Raw genomic sequence first — 14,682 nt, forward strand, 5'->3', positions numbered from 1 at the left:
GACCTGTGCAATACTAAAGAAATCCTCAAAACATGACCTGTTGGTGGCTCTTGCGGACCGGAGTTGGGGAACACTGACTTATACTATCAATTTGGGTCCACAGACTCCATTTAAGCCCTTGGCACCACATCTACTTTTGCCCTTTGTGATGGAACTTTTTGTTTTCTATTGTTTCATACAAGTATCCATAGCTTTCTTTTTGTTTGTTTTCAGCAAACTAGTCCTAAGTTGCGTTTGTCAGTGGCATCATTTTCAGGAAAATATTACTTATTAACTAACTTTTGTTAACTTTTTATAGGAAGAAATAAAACACCACATTAATTCTGCCACAGTTTATTTGCACAGTGTGACGAATAGCACAAAATTTAAAACGTAGAAAAATATTAAACTTTATTCTTTGGGTCAGTATGAATATGGCAGTACCAACTACTCATTCAGTGTGACAAATATGCAAGAAAAATCAAGTACAAAAGTGAGTAAATCATTTAATTACAATAGAAAATAAATAAAGCATCATTGAAGACAAAATATAAAAGAGGTCTAGGAATTTGATTACAAAAAAGTAAATCTGTAAACCAATTCAAATGAAAGAAAAGCAATTGCCACTTATTCTTTCCGACTGTTAATGTCCAAAAGATTAAAGTGTGTCCATCTATCACACAAGGCTGCATCCACATAAACCAGTTTGCATCAGAAAAATTGTTTTCTTTTCCGCTAAATAGATCTAGTCCGGTTTTCCAACCGACAGCTTACCGAGTACACAGCCTCCAAAGTTTACAAGCCAATTACCGTACTTAAAATTGTAGATAATCACTATACTGGCTAAAAGTGTTCAGGTATGAAAGCTAGGTACTAGATTACTGATTCATAACTATGAGGGGTAGCCTAATCAGTCACTATCCAAATGTGCTCAACATTCTCACGGCAACATGCCGTTACATTACAAGGCACTGTCATATGAACAGATGTGTAGAGTAAGTGCAATTAGCAATAAAAGATAGAAAATATAAACTGGTTGTATAGTGCAATTCACATTTGGTCTGAAATTCTGACAGCCTAAACCAGATTAATGCATATATGATACGTACAGTAGGTGGCTCCAGTCAAAAACCAGATCCTGCTTAGAAGGCAGGGCCCTCAAGCATTTTAGACTTAATCACCTGACAGATGAAAAGAGAACCCCTAGATATGAAGACACCAACATTATAAAAACTCACAGAAGTGTGAAGTGCCAACCCTGACCTATTCAACATATCCTCAGATCAGCACATACAGCAAGATCTTCACCAATGGGACAATTTCATCAAATTGAATGAAATTAACTTTAAAACAGATATTTTTTTTCTTGGCCCTTTCTCCAACTTCTTATCGACTTTAGTTTACACCTTCTAATTTCAGACTCCAGCCATATTCCACAGGGAAGACTCCAGGAGGGATGGTTGGTAGCTGCACAAGTAGACCAAGTTCTGGATCATTTTTCCAGGGCAGTGTCCCAGTGAGACCTAACATTGTCACCTGCAGGCGGAGAAATCTATCAATATATTACATTTAAAAAAAAAAAAAAAATAGGGCCACACACACATGAAAGGTAACTTGTCACATTATTGTGCACATGAAATCTACAGACAGTGTCAGGTTAGTGCTATGAGGTTATGTGCCCACATTGCGGAAATGTCCGCAGCATTTCCGCAAATCCCTGCCGCATGTAAAACACATGCGGAATTCGTATGCATTTTCCCGCAAAACACAAGCGTTTTTAGCTTGCAGAATGCTTGCGCTTTACAAGCGATTTGAAGCATCGCTTGGAAAAGTGATTGACAGGTTGGTCACACTTGTTAAAAATAATTAAAATAATAAAAAATATGGTTATTCTCACCTTCCGATGGCCCCCGATCTTCTCAGCGGCGCTCCCGGTTCGTTCCGTTCTCAGGGATGCTTTGGGCGCAGGACCTTTGAGACGTTGCGTGACCCCCACATCATCTCAGGTGATTCGCGCAATGCATCCCTGGGAACGGAAGCCGCCATGTGCACCGCTGAGGAGATCGGGGGCAGTCGGAAGTCAGAATAACCATATTTTTAATTTTTTTTTTTACAAGAATATTGTACCCAGGACCTGGAGGAAAGTCTCCTCTCGTCCAGATCCTGGGTACCAACTGCACATGAAGCGCTCACTTTACGCAAGGTGGGCATAGCCACATGCGTAAAGTGAGCGTTTCAATGCAATCCTATGACCGTGGAATCGCTGCGATTCCGCAGAAATAATGAATATGCTGCAAATTTTACCGCTACACGATTCTGCAGCGGGACAATCCGCAGCATGGGCGTAGCAACTGCGGAATCCCATAGGATTGCATGGGAATACGGTTTTAAGCGCTTTTTAAGCATTTCCGCTGAGGCAAAAAACACAGCGGAAACACATAAAAACCACAACTTGGGCACACAGCTTGATACGCATTAAAATGATACCTTGGTTGATGAAATCCGTCTTGTGGTTGTTTAATCTTTATTTTCAGTTTTGAGTTAATGATATGTTTGTGCTTTGGGACGGGCTTGCGGGGGGTGAGGGGGTCTTCATGTGGTGCTCTGATTTGGTATTCATCAGTATGGCTCCTGACAGGTCACTAATCCCACAATGACCTGCCCTCTATTTTGCATAATGAACTAATTATATATATATATATATATATATATATATATATATATATATATATATATATATATATATATATATATATATATATATATATATACACATATATATATATACACATACATACTGGAGCAACGACGCCTTCCTGAAGAACGTGATTTTTTTGTTTCCCCAATGCATTATAATTCTATATAATTCATTAAGTAAACTAGGGGGCAGCAGATCACTGAGGGATCAGTGACCTGTCAGAAGCCATACACATGAATACATAAGCAGGGCACCACATGAAGACCCCCCACACACACACAGGCCACCCCGAAGCAAGAGCATAGCATTATCTCAAACCGGAAAATAAAGATTAAAACAACCACAAGACATGATTTTATTCAGTATAACGGCTCCAACCTGACATTGTCTGTAGGTTACTGTGCACAATTCTGCTGACAGGTTCCCTTTAAGTATTAAACTAATGTACAGGTACACAAATACATTATGTGACCAATATACAAACATGGGGATGCCAGCGCTGATTGGGCACCAACGTCACAACACCGCAAGAGAGCCCCGAGGAGAGCAACTGCCAACAACACGGGAACGGAACTATCATAGGAGGAGAGTACAGGATTTATTATTTTATGGGATCTAAGTGTGATGTTTGACAAGAAGTTGGCTAAGTAGTGGAAAACTTCTTTAACCCCTTCATGACCAGGGGATTTTTCGTTTTTCCGTGTTCGTTTTTCGCTCCCCTCCTTCCCAGAGCCATAACTTTTTTATTTTTCCGTCAATTTGGCCATGTGAGGGCTTATTTTTTGCGGGACGAGTTGTACTTTTGAACGACATCATTGGTTTTAGCATGTCGTGTACTAGAAAACGGGAAAAAAATTCCAAGTGCGGTGAAATTGCAAAAAAAGTGCAATCCCACATTGGTTTTTTGTTTGGCTTTTTTGCTAGGTTCACTAAATGCTAAAAATGACCTGCCATTATGATTCTCCAGGTCATTACGAGTTCATAGACACCAAACATGACTAGGTTATTTTTTATCTAAGTGGTGAAAAAAAATTCCAAACTTTGCTAAAAAAAAAAAAAAAAAAATTGCGCCATTTTCCGATACTCGTAGCGTCTCCATTTTTCGTGATCTGGGGTCGGTTGAGGGCTTATTTTTTGCGTGCCGAGATGACGTTTTTAATGATAGCATTTCGGTGCAGATACGTTCTTTTGATCGCCCGTTATTGCATTTTAATGCAATGTCGCGGCGACCAAAAAAACGTAATTCTGGCGTTTCGAGTTTTTTTCCCGCTACGCTGTTTAGCGATCAGGTTAATACTTTTTTTTATTTGATAGATCGGGCAATTCTGAGCGCGGCGATACCAAATATGCGTAGATTTGATATTTTTTTTATTGATTTATTTTGATTGGGGCGAAAGGGGGGTGATTTAAACTTTTATGTTTTTTTTATTTTTTTCACATTTTTTTAAACTTTTTTTTTTAACTTTTGCCATGCTTCAATAGCCTCCATGGGAGGCTAGAAGCAGGGACAGCACGATCGGCTCTGCTACATAGCAGCGATCTGCTGATTGCTGCTATGTAGCAGAATTGCACGTGTGCTGTGAGCGCCGACCACAGGGTGGCGCTCACAGCGACGGGCAATCAGTAACCATAGAGGTCTCAAGGACCTCTATGGCTACAATGGAGACGCATCGCCGACCCCCGGACATGTGACGGGGGTCGGCGATGACGTCATTTCCGGCCGCCCGGCCGGAAGCGGTAGTTAAATGCCGCTGTCTGCGTTTGACAGCGGCATTTAACTAGTTAATAGGTGCGGGCAGATCGCGATTCTGCCCGCGCCTATTACGGGCACATGTCAGCTGTTCAAAACAGCTGACATGTCCCGGCTTTGGTGCGGGCTCACCGCGGAGCCCTGCATCAAAGCAGGGGAGCCGGCATCGGACGGTATAGTACGTCCGATGCCGGTAAGGGGTTAAATAATTGTTCTCAGTTGTGCATCTTACTGTGTAAAACAGAACTCGCACTGCTGAGAAGCATGGCAGCCCATGGGCACTGAGCGGTCTACTACAGATCGCTCAGTGCAAATCGTTTACTTTATATGTAAAGACTATTAAATGACTGCTGATCGGTAAAGGTTTACCGACTGGCATCTTTTAGAGCTGTGAGTTGATCTTTGTAAACGATCATTTAGGCCCTATTTACATCATATTAAAGGGGTTGTCTGGTCCAAATCGATGTCTGCAGTCACACAGAGGGACTGAAGACTTCTGAATCCCTCCACTACACACATTTACACGGTTTCTAACCCGGCACCAGTGGATATGTATGAGTTATACATACCAACGGGCAGAGGGTGCGGCCTCACTTCACACACTTGAATTGAGCGAGGTTGTGCTTCGACTAGTGTCGCATCCGACCAGTGGGTGCGGCAGACTAGAGGGCGCAGCCTCGCCCCTTACAACGGTAACTTATACACACAGACTCAGAAACCGGCGAATGTCCACAGCGCATTCGGTTCATAAGTCTGCAGTCACACAGTGACTGCAGACGTATCAATTTGGACTGGACAACCCTTTTAATGCCAGAAACACTTCAAAAGGTATAACATGTCTGTTAGGACTCTATTGCCAGACAGAGCAATGTATGTAATTATACTGAAAACAAAAAAAAATATATAATAATAAAAAAAAGGTTAACAAATAGCCAGAGCTGATTCTAGCTTTTCTGCTGTCTGAAGGGAAAATTAAACTGAAATAGGACCCTCTATATTTATCTCTATGTCTGATTAACACTCACATCTAATGCCATTCAGATTTTGTCTACAAAATAGTTGGAAAGATTGGTGCTATAGGATTTTATCAATATTTCAAATTTCCTTTTAAAAGATACTCACATTAGTACTTGGGGTGGATTTAGGAGACTGTAGTTTTAGAATATTACTCTCAGGCCATTTTAAGAAAGTGGCATAAACAAATGACTCTTTAGCAGTAAACCTGAAAAGAACAGGAACAATAAGTGTTACATATATGTCACGTTTGGAATCACGCACTCACAATCCTCTTCTTCTACTTTTAAGAATGACAGAACTTACCAGACATTGGAAGTAATGTTTTCTTTCTGCACTCTCCAGGGTTTAGTAGCATAAATTGCCTCTCCATTGATGCTCAGCCATTTCCCAACATTTCGAAGTCTCTCTTGGAAAATTGGCATGATCAAGCCCTCTTTGCTGGGTCCCACATTTAAAAGATAATTTCCTCCAAAGCTCACAGTCTCCACTAATTCCTGAAGGATATTTAAAAGAAACAGCAGACAAATAAAGAGCCATCACTGATATTAGAAATCAATGATGTCAGTTTTTACAACAGGGTCAGATTTCAATTACAGTCATGTCACTTCAGAGTCACATTTACTAAAATGCCAAACAGAAACAAATCCAGAACACCGGACCAGAGTTTTCTCTTTTACAATAACTCCATGGTACAAATTCCACAAACTAGCCTACTCATTGTGAAAGGCTATGTTCACATGTCCATGTCAGTTAGAACGGATCCTGCAGCAATGGATCCAGTAAGCAAAAATGGGATCCGTTACAAATGAACATATATATCCGTTATATATGTATATATATATACAGCAGAGATCAGTTATTTAAAAACACACTACAAAGTTGTATCTGCCAACAGATTACTGCTGGATTCGTCCTAAGTGATCACTGCTAGACGTGGGAACATACCGTAAGAGGGATTTAATTGGTGAACAACAGACATAAGGACAGTGTCACAAATTTTGACCAGTGACGTAGTTTAGTCACAAAATTAGTGTCCCTCCACCCTTCTTCAGACGCCCCGTGAAGTGTGGACGAAACGCACGTCGGGGGTGGAGGGACACGGCACCAGCCCCACACATTGTAAGTATAATTGGGATCGTTTAGTCTACATATCTATATTTAGAAAGTTCTAATTTTGCAGTGGCATGTGAGGATTATGAGCACTTTGATACTTTAGCATGAGAAACTATGGATATTGCCAGGTCATGCACATCGGTATTGGTTAGTTGTTAAATACTCCTCTATTTTTGCCAGGTCACTTTTTTTGTCTCCCATATTGGGCTGCCGTCACACTAGCAGTATTTTGTCAGTATTTTACTTCAGTATTTGTAAGCCAAAACCAGGAGTGGAACAATTAGAGGGAAAGTATAATAGAAACATATGCACCACTTCTGTATTTATCACCCACTGCTGGTTTTAGCTTACAAATACTGATGTAAAATACTGACCAAATACTGATAGTGTGAACGTGGCCTTAGTGTTTGTAGACTATTCCCAGTAACTTTGATAATTTGTTAATAGTGTGTCTAAACAGGCTTGTAGCCCATTGTGTCCCTCACATCTGAGGTTATTTGGTTTAAGGTGTTCTTGTAATTTATCAATTATTTTGGTGTTTTAGAGAATTTAATAAAATACAATTTTATGATAGTTTTGGAATTGTGTATTTCTGTTTCACTATCTTTTGGCTAGCACAGTGTAAACGGACGGATTTTGGCGTTTCCTATATTGTAGAATAAAGTCACAATCTGCGAATTTGAGCAGCATGATGTGGACCTGTCCTGACCTACAGAGGTTTTGGGATGTATGTACTGTAAATATTCCCATCACGCCATTAGAGTGTAGTCTGGGGTATGTGGAGGACTTAGAAATGAACGAACCGTGAAAGACTGCAGTGACAAGGATGCTTTCTATGGCAAGAAAGCGGTTCGCACAACACTGGATAGAGGAGAAGGGTCTGACCATACAAGAATTTAGTAATAAGAAACCGGAGATTAACTCTGGAGAAGGGAGTGTGTGCTATATTGGTGCCATTGCAAAATTCTAGAAACTGTGTGCTTTATGGATTGAGGCATCCAGTATGGCTTTCAGAGAGTTAGTTAGGTTCTGAATGGGATTGTTGTAGCTGATGGACAGGGATAGCTGGTCCGCTGATAGCACATGTTGACCTCCCACTCAGGGGAGGAAGCTAAAAGGCACTATACTGTCCTCTGTCCCTTTAGGGGTTTATTCAATTTGTTCTGTATTCTAGGGGGTGGTGTAGCTTTGCTACAGGTGTATTATTTGACTCATTGCTCTCCCTGGTTAGCATTACACAATCTTCTTTCTGCTTCATGTATGACTATTTCCACTGCAGCGGCGCACTTTAAGAAATCTATTCCAGATGTGGCGATTTTTTTTTTCTTTTACAGAGTGGTAGGGGTTTATGTTGTCTATTTTTATAAAATGTTTTGAAGAGACTTTCAAGGGGTTGTCCCATGAACACAGTACATATTAATAGATATTCCCGCAAAAACATGTATTGTACAAAAAAAAAAAATGTTCCTGTGCCGAGATAATCTTATAAATGTGCCCTGCTGTGTACTGTGTAATGGCCATGTCTGACCGTGCAGGAACATGGTCTGATCATATCACATCTCCTGGGCAGAGGAGGAACCAAGTGAAGTATAGGCCTACTGATTGCAGCAGGGTGTCTGCTATAATATACAGCAGACAGCCACTGCTAATAGTATCTATTCTTCTTCAAAGATGGCTTATGTAATGGCAAACTAATTTCCTGGTGTGCCGTAAATGTATTGTGGCCGTCAGGATGGAGTTAAAGGAAATCTGTCATCAGGTTTTTCCCATATAAAAAATGGCCAGCAACTGCAAGCCCTTATATACAGCATTCTAGTCCACAATACTTTCTGCACAACACAAAAAAATAGCTTTTACTATACTCACTTACGGTGCAGTAGAGTCCGAGGCCATCACTGAACTTGTTCTGGCACTTCCTGTCTTCTTACAGTGCTGTCCTCCTTCCCAAGGGCAGAGAAAAAGGAGCACGATGGGGGACACTGTGTGGATGACGGTAGGATGTATCATCCACATGAAGCAAGAAGGAGGACGGCACTTATAAGAAAAGCGGAGGCTCAAAGTCAAGATCAGCAACACTCATCAGACTGGACCATGGCGTAGAAGAGTATAGAAAATCACCAACTCATTATTTGTGTAGGTGGTTAAATTATCACCTGTGCAGTACAAGGAAATCCTGAAAACATGGCCTGTTTGCAGCCCTCGAGGAATGCAGTTTGACACCCCTGATGCAGAGTGCATTGGGGACTTGTATACAGTATTCTAGAATGCTATATATAAGGGTGTACAGGTGCTGGCTGTAGTTTAAATGGGAAAAACCTGCTGGCAGTTTCCCTAGAATTAAATCTTCAGACTTTAGAAACAGCAAAGTAACTCTATTGTTCACAAAACTTGCTAAAGCAAGCCATCTAGAAAAATGTGTCTTTAATGTTGTGAACAATCGACCCCCTTCCCGAACCCCCGATATGCTGCTGGGTACGGCTCCTTCTCTCGTCTGTAAGGAAAAGTAAACATCATTTCCATCACATTTTATAAATCTGCCTTGTGCAATTAATCACAATTATCAACAGAGCACCTTCACAGTCACAGTGTAAGATCAGTAAGAAGTGCCCCAGACACTTGTTTTCACTCACCGAAATTATATTTCCTTCATCCATCAGTTGATTCAATTGCATATTGCGTCTGTAGCCCCAAGAGTTGTGATCTACGGAAGTACATTTCTCCCACTTATGGTCTGGTAGCGTAGAAGGAGTGTATTTATCAGCACAGTTATAGTAACCGCCATGACGACAAGAACAGTCACTTCCCCAACGATCATTGACCAAAACCTTGTCCTAAAATTAATTTTAAACAAAATGTATTAAAAAAATTATTTGCTCTGATCTCTACTAACAGATGACAAAATAAAAAAATCAAGCAATGTTATTTGGGGTTTGTAAGATGAACAAGGCAAAACAAAGGGGTTTCCCACTACTAGGACAACCTCTTCTTGATCTAAATGTTTAGCCCAGATATGAATAAAAAAGCCTATACTCGCCTTCCATGCAGACGGCATTCCAGCGGTGTCGGCACACGCTCTCGCGGAGCTACCGTGCAGTTGTTACAATCAGGACTAACATCTCTGGCCCTGCCTTGGACAAATTTAACAAAGAGGAAGTCAGATCAGCTGCCGCCCTGATTTCCTCTTCATGTTCAATTCATCCAAATGAGGGAACAGTGACGCCTGCGCTGATTGGGCATCGGGTTTAAATGTCACAACAACTGCATGAGAGCAATGGGAACGCGAGTGTCGATACCACTGGAATGGCGCCGGCACGGGAGGGGAGTATAAGCATTTTTATTTTATCGGGGTCAAACATTTTAGATCAAGAAGGGGTTGTCCTAGTAGTGGACAACCCCCTTAAAAATTGTTATTTCCATCTTCATTGATGGGCATAATTGGATTATGCTTATGAAAACAAGCACCTTTTCTTTTGCTCTCATTGCTGAAGATGAGACAATCCTTTTAAATGCGTTTTCCCATTTTAGACATCTATTGCATATTTCAGAACTTGTATTTATCTTATTTTTATTTTCAGCCAGTGGCTGCATAATCCCTTGCACTTTGTTTTTTTTTACCTCTTTACTGTTTCCTCCTTTTCTTGTTCTGGCATAACACCCCATTTTATATATTCTATTACATTATCAATAATTCTATTATGGGATACTCTTGGGGAGGCGATATATGGTCTGTTTTGCAAGCCCATCTATATATATAATTGCCTAAGGGTTTTTCCGTCTGTCTGTCTTTCTGTCTGTCTTTCTGTCCTGGAAATCTCGGCTCTCTGATTGGTCGAGGCCGCCAGGCCTCGACCAATCAGCAACGGGCACAGCGACGATGATGTCATAAAGGACGTAGAAATCCTGTGTCTGATTGGTCGAGACCGCCAGGCCTCGACCAATCAGCAACGGGCACAGCGACGATGATGTCATAATGGTTGCCATGGCGACGTTGATGTCATAAAGGTTGCCTCGACCAATCAGCGACGGGCACAGTCTGCCGCGAATTCTGGAATCATCAGTGTCCATATACTACGGGGACATGCATATTCTAGAATACCCGATGCGTTAGAATCGGGCCACAATCTAGTCTCTCTTATATGTCTCCATCTCCTCGGTTTGTCACCGCAGTACACCTTGTCCTCTTTTATATAGCCTTTGATTGCTTCCTTGGATTCTCCTATCTGGTCAGAGAAGCCACCTACAGTTGAGTGCATGTGCGCCAGACAGGTCCCTTCTGACTTACAGGAGTGCAAAATCAGGTGATCGCGATGTGTTCCAGCCGCGGTTCACCGCGTACTATCCCGGAAGTCCCTTTTGCTTCAAGAAACAGAGCAAGAGCACTATGCGCCACTGATAACGAAGGTATGGCTAACTGAGAAGAAAATGTCCAGCTTCACCGAATCCGTGAAAAAAGTTTTCTATATTCACAAACTTAAACATGGAGGATACAAACTTCAGCACAAACCATATGGTTAAGAATCATGGTCATGATTAAGGGAGCTTAGTCTCCAGAAACGCGTTGAGATTCTTACCCATATGGTTCGTGCTGAAGTTTGTATCCTCAATGTTTAAGTTTGTGAATAAAGAAAACTTTTTTCACGGATTCGGTGAAGCTGAACATTTTCTTCTCTTGGATTCTACATGTCTGGACACAGCGGGTCCGTGCTCCCGAAACTCAGCTTATGCATCATGGGTGAGCTGGTTTATATTCCTTCTCTTCATGGCTAATCACTGCATGACATGGTGGTACGCTATTGGTGACTTGATGGTATACGTGTCATATAGAAACGCCCCCGGATGAAGCAGTGGTAAAACTGCGTTGAGTGTGGAGAGGACACAGCATTCATTCCATCACGGCATCTAAGATTAGGTATTATACCTGCTATCTTTAATCCATTGCTATGTTCCACAGGTGGTCTCTTTCATCCAGGGCATAATTTTCTTTAGGTATTAAAGGGAACCTGTCACCCCAAAATCGAAGATGAGCTAAGCCCACCAGCATCAGGGACCTTATCTACAACATTCTGTAATGCTGTAGATAAGCCCCCGATGTATCCTGAATAATGAGAGAAAGAGGTTAGAGTATACTCACCTGGGGGGGGGACGGTCCAATCCGATGGGCGTCGCGGTCCGGTCCTGGGCCTCCCATCTTCATAGGATGACATACTCTTCTTGTCTTCACGCTGCGGGTCCGGCGCAAGCATGCTTTGTCTACCCTGTTGAGGGCAGAGCAAAGTACTGCAGTTCGCAGACCTTGGGCCTCTGACTTTTCCCGGCGCCTGCGCACTGCAGTACTTTGCTGTGTCAACAGGGCAGCCAAAATACGTCTGCGCCGGAGCCGCAGCGTGAAGACAAGAGGACCCCATCCTATGAAGATGGGAGGCCCCGGACCGGAGCGCGACGCCCATCGTACCGGACCGCAGCGGGACCGCCCCTGTCTAACCTCTTTTTCTCATCATTCAGGATACATCGGGGGCTTATCTACAGAATTCCAGAATGCTGTAGATAAGCCCCTGATGATTGTGCTTAACTCATCTTCGATTTTGGGGGTGACAGGTTCCCTTTAAGCATGTGCCCATTCTTATTACAACTAAGTTAATTAGCTAAGCGGAGATGGCACCTTAACCCCTTGGTGGCTGAGCCAATTTTGACCAGACCAAATTTTAAAATTCTGACCAGCGTAATTTTACATATGGTAATAACTATGGAACGCTTCAACGGCTCCCACTGATTCTGAGATGTTTTTTTGTCACATATTGCACTTCATGTTCATGGTAAAATTTATTCAATATGACTTGTGTTTATATATGAAAAAAAAAAAAAAATTGGTAAAAATTTAGAAAATTTAGCAATTTTCAAACTTTTATTTTTTCTGCCCTTAAATCATGTCACACAAAATAGTTAATAAATTACATTTTACACATTTCGACCTTATATTAGTTCAATTTTGGAAACAATTTTTTTTTTCGTTAGGAAATTAGAAGAGTTAAAAGTTGATCCTCAATTATAATTTTTTTCAACAAAATTTACAAACCTTTTTTTCTTTCTTTTTTAGGGACCACAACACATTTGAACTGACTTTGAGGGGCCTACATAGCAGGAAATACCCAACATTTACAGCATTCTAAAAACTGCACCCTTCAAGGTGCTTAAAATTACATTCAAGAAGTTTATAAACCCTTACTGTGTGTCACAGGAACTAAGCAATCTGGAAAGAAAAAAAAAAAATGAACATTGAACTTTTTTCACAAAAGTTTCACTTTAGCTCCAAATTTGTAATTTTCACAAGGGTAACAGGAGAAAATGGACCCCAAAGTTTGTTGTGCAATTTCTCTCGAGTATGCCGATACCCCATATGTGGGGAAAAACTACTGTTTGTGTGCACGGCAGGGCTCGGAAAGGAAGAAGTGACGTTTTGGAAAGCAGACTTTGATGGAATTGTCTGTGGGCGTCATGTTGCGTTCGGAGAGCCCCTTATGTCCCTAAACAATGAAAACCCCCCCCACAAGTTACCCCATTTTGGAGACTACAACCCTCAAGGATTTTATCCAGGGATATAGTGAGAATTTTGAGCCCAGAGCTACTAAACAGAATTTGATATTAGATCGTCATATTAAACATCTTCATTTTTTTCACATAAAATGTTGTTTTAGCCACAAATTTGTAATTTTCATAATAGATAATTTGGGAAAAAGGACCCATAATTGGCTGTGCAATTTGTCCCGAGTGCAACTATACCCCATATGTTGTCAAAACCTTCTGCTTGGGCACATGACAGAGGTAGGAAAGAATGCCATTTGCCTCGGATAGATTGTGAATGCCATCTCGCATTTGAAGAGCCCCTGACATGTGAAAACAGCAGAAACCTCCTACAAGTGACCCCATTTTGGAAAATAGATCCCCCAAGGAAGTCATCTATGGGTATAGTGATTATATTGAACCTACAGGTGCCTCACAGAATTTTATAACATTGAGACGTGAAAATATGACATTTTAGTGGTAAAATGTAATTTTTGTTTTGTGCAAATTTGTCAAGTACACAAGAGTTAGTAGGTGAAACTGAACCCCACAATTTAATGCGCAATTTCTCCTGAACGCAGTTCTGCCCCATATGTTGTCAGAAATTACTGTTAGGCCATACGTTAGGGCCTAGCAGTAAAAAAAAAAAAAATGGAAAGAGGGTAGAGCGCAGATTCTAAGTGCAGCAGCTAGATTCGAATGTATGTTAAACAAGTGCTATTTTGCACTCATCTTTTTTGACGTCTTTATAAACTTGAATATAATTCCACTGTGTGTTTCAATAGGAAGCCGCATATGTAGTTTTTCTCCAGGTGGTGTGCTATTATATATACCCGAAGAAGCCTCATAAGAGTGGAAACTTGGTTGCCCCTAAGGTGCCAGAATATTGTAGCACTCCCCCAATACACTGCCTAGCTTGTGCTTCTGGTGATATGCACCCATAAATTAAGTACCTTCTCTCCATAATGCAAAACATGCAGCTGCTTACTGTGGTTTAGGCATAGAGAGGCTCAGAAGGAGAGGGGTGACATTTGGATTTGGGAGTGCAAAATTCACAGTAATTTATTTTTGGGGGTGCGGGAGAAATGTCGCTTTTCCAGAATCTGTTCTAGGAGTAACGTGGGAACCCCTATAGAGCCAGTGACAAATGACAGACCTGAGTGGGGGCTGGTGTTGTGCAGGATAAATTAAAGTTTTATTGGTAACATTTTGGGATACATTATGTTTTTCAATCACTTTCAGAATAAGGCTGGGATCACTGGGATCACATTTTTGTGTTCAACGCTGAGCACTTACCTCGGGGTTTCCTTGTAAATCTCACAAAAAATGCGATTCAGATGAAACCCCCAACAGAACCATCCACCATAATGAGGCAGATAGAGACCCTTCGTACTCAATTTGGAGTCTGCTCCTGTGGTATTCTCTTTTTAGACGTGCACAAATCTGTGCTCTAAAAAGACACCTAAAATGATGGGACACAGCTGGAACACAGGCCAGTCCAAAATGACTCCATCTGCCTCATCAGCGAGTGGCTCCGTCCAGGGTTTGTCGGCATTGCAGTTTGGGG

At 41.4% G+C, this 14,682-nt stretch overlaps 1 protein-coding gene across 1 annotated transcript in view; it reads right to left on the reverse strand.

Moving 5' to 3' along the window:
* Nucleotides 1–317: 317 nt before the first annotated feature.
* The window catches only part of FUCA1 (alpha-L-fucosidase 1), a 45,292-nt gene continuing 30,927 nt past the window's right edge, over nucleotides 318–14,682 (reverse strand). The window contains exons 5-8 of the mRNA XM_069757143.1: nucleotides 9,188–9,388; nucleotides 5,748–5,938; nucleotides 5,550–5,649; nucleotides 318–1,515 (exon numbers count right to left, since the gene is read on the reverse strand). Of these exons, the coding sequence (XP_069613244.1) occupies nucleotides 1,375–1,515; nucleotides 5,550–5,649; nucleotides 5,748–5,938; nucleotides 9,188–9,388 (633 nt within the window). The 3' untranslated portion in view covers nucleotides 318–1,374. The remainder of the gene's footprint in view (nucleotides 1,516–5,549; nucleotides 5,650–5,747; nucleotides 5,939–9,187; nucleotides 9,389–14,682) is intronic.

The sequence above is a fragment of the Ranitomeya imitator genome, chromosome 3 (assembly GCF_032444005.1).
Source record: "Ranitomeya imitator isolate aRanImi1 chromosome 3, aRanImi1.pri, whole genome shotgun sequence".
Classification (NCBI taxonomy): domain Eukaryota; kingdom Metazoa; phylum Chordata; class Amphibia; order Anura; family Dendrobatidae; genus Ranitomeya; species Ranitomeya imitator.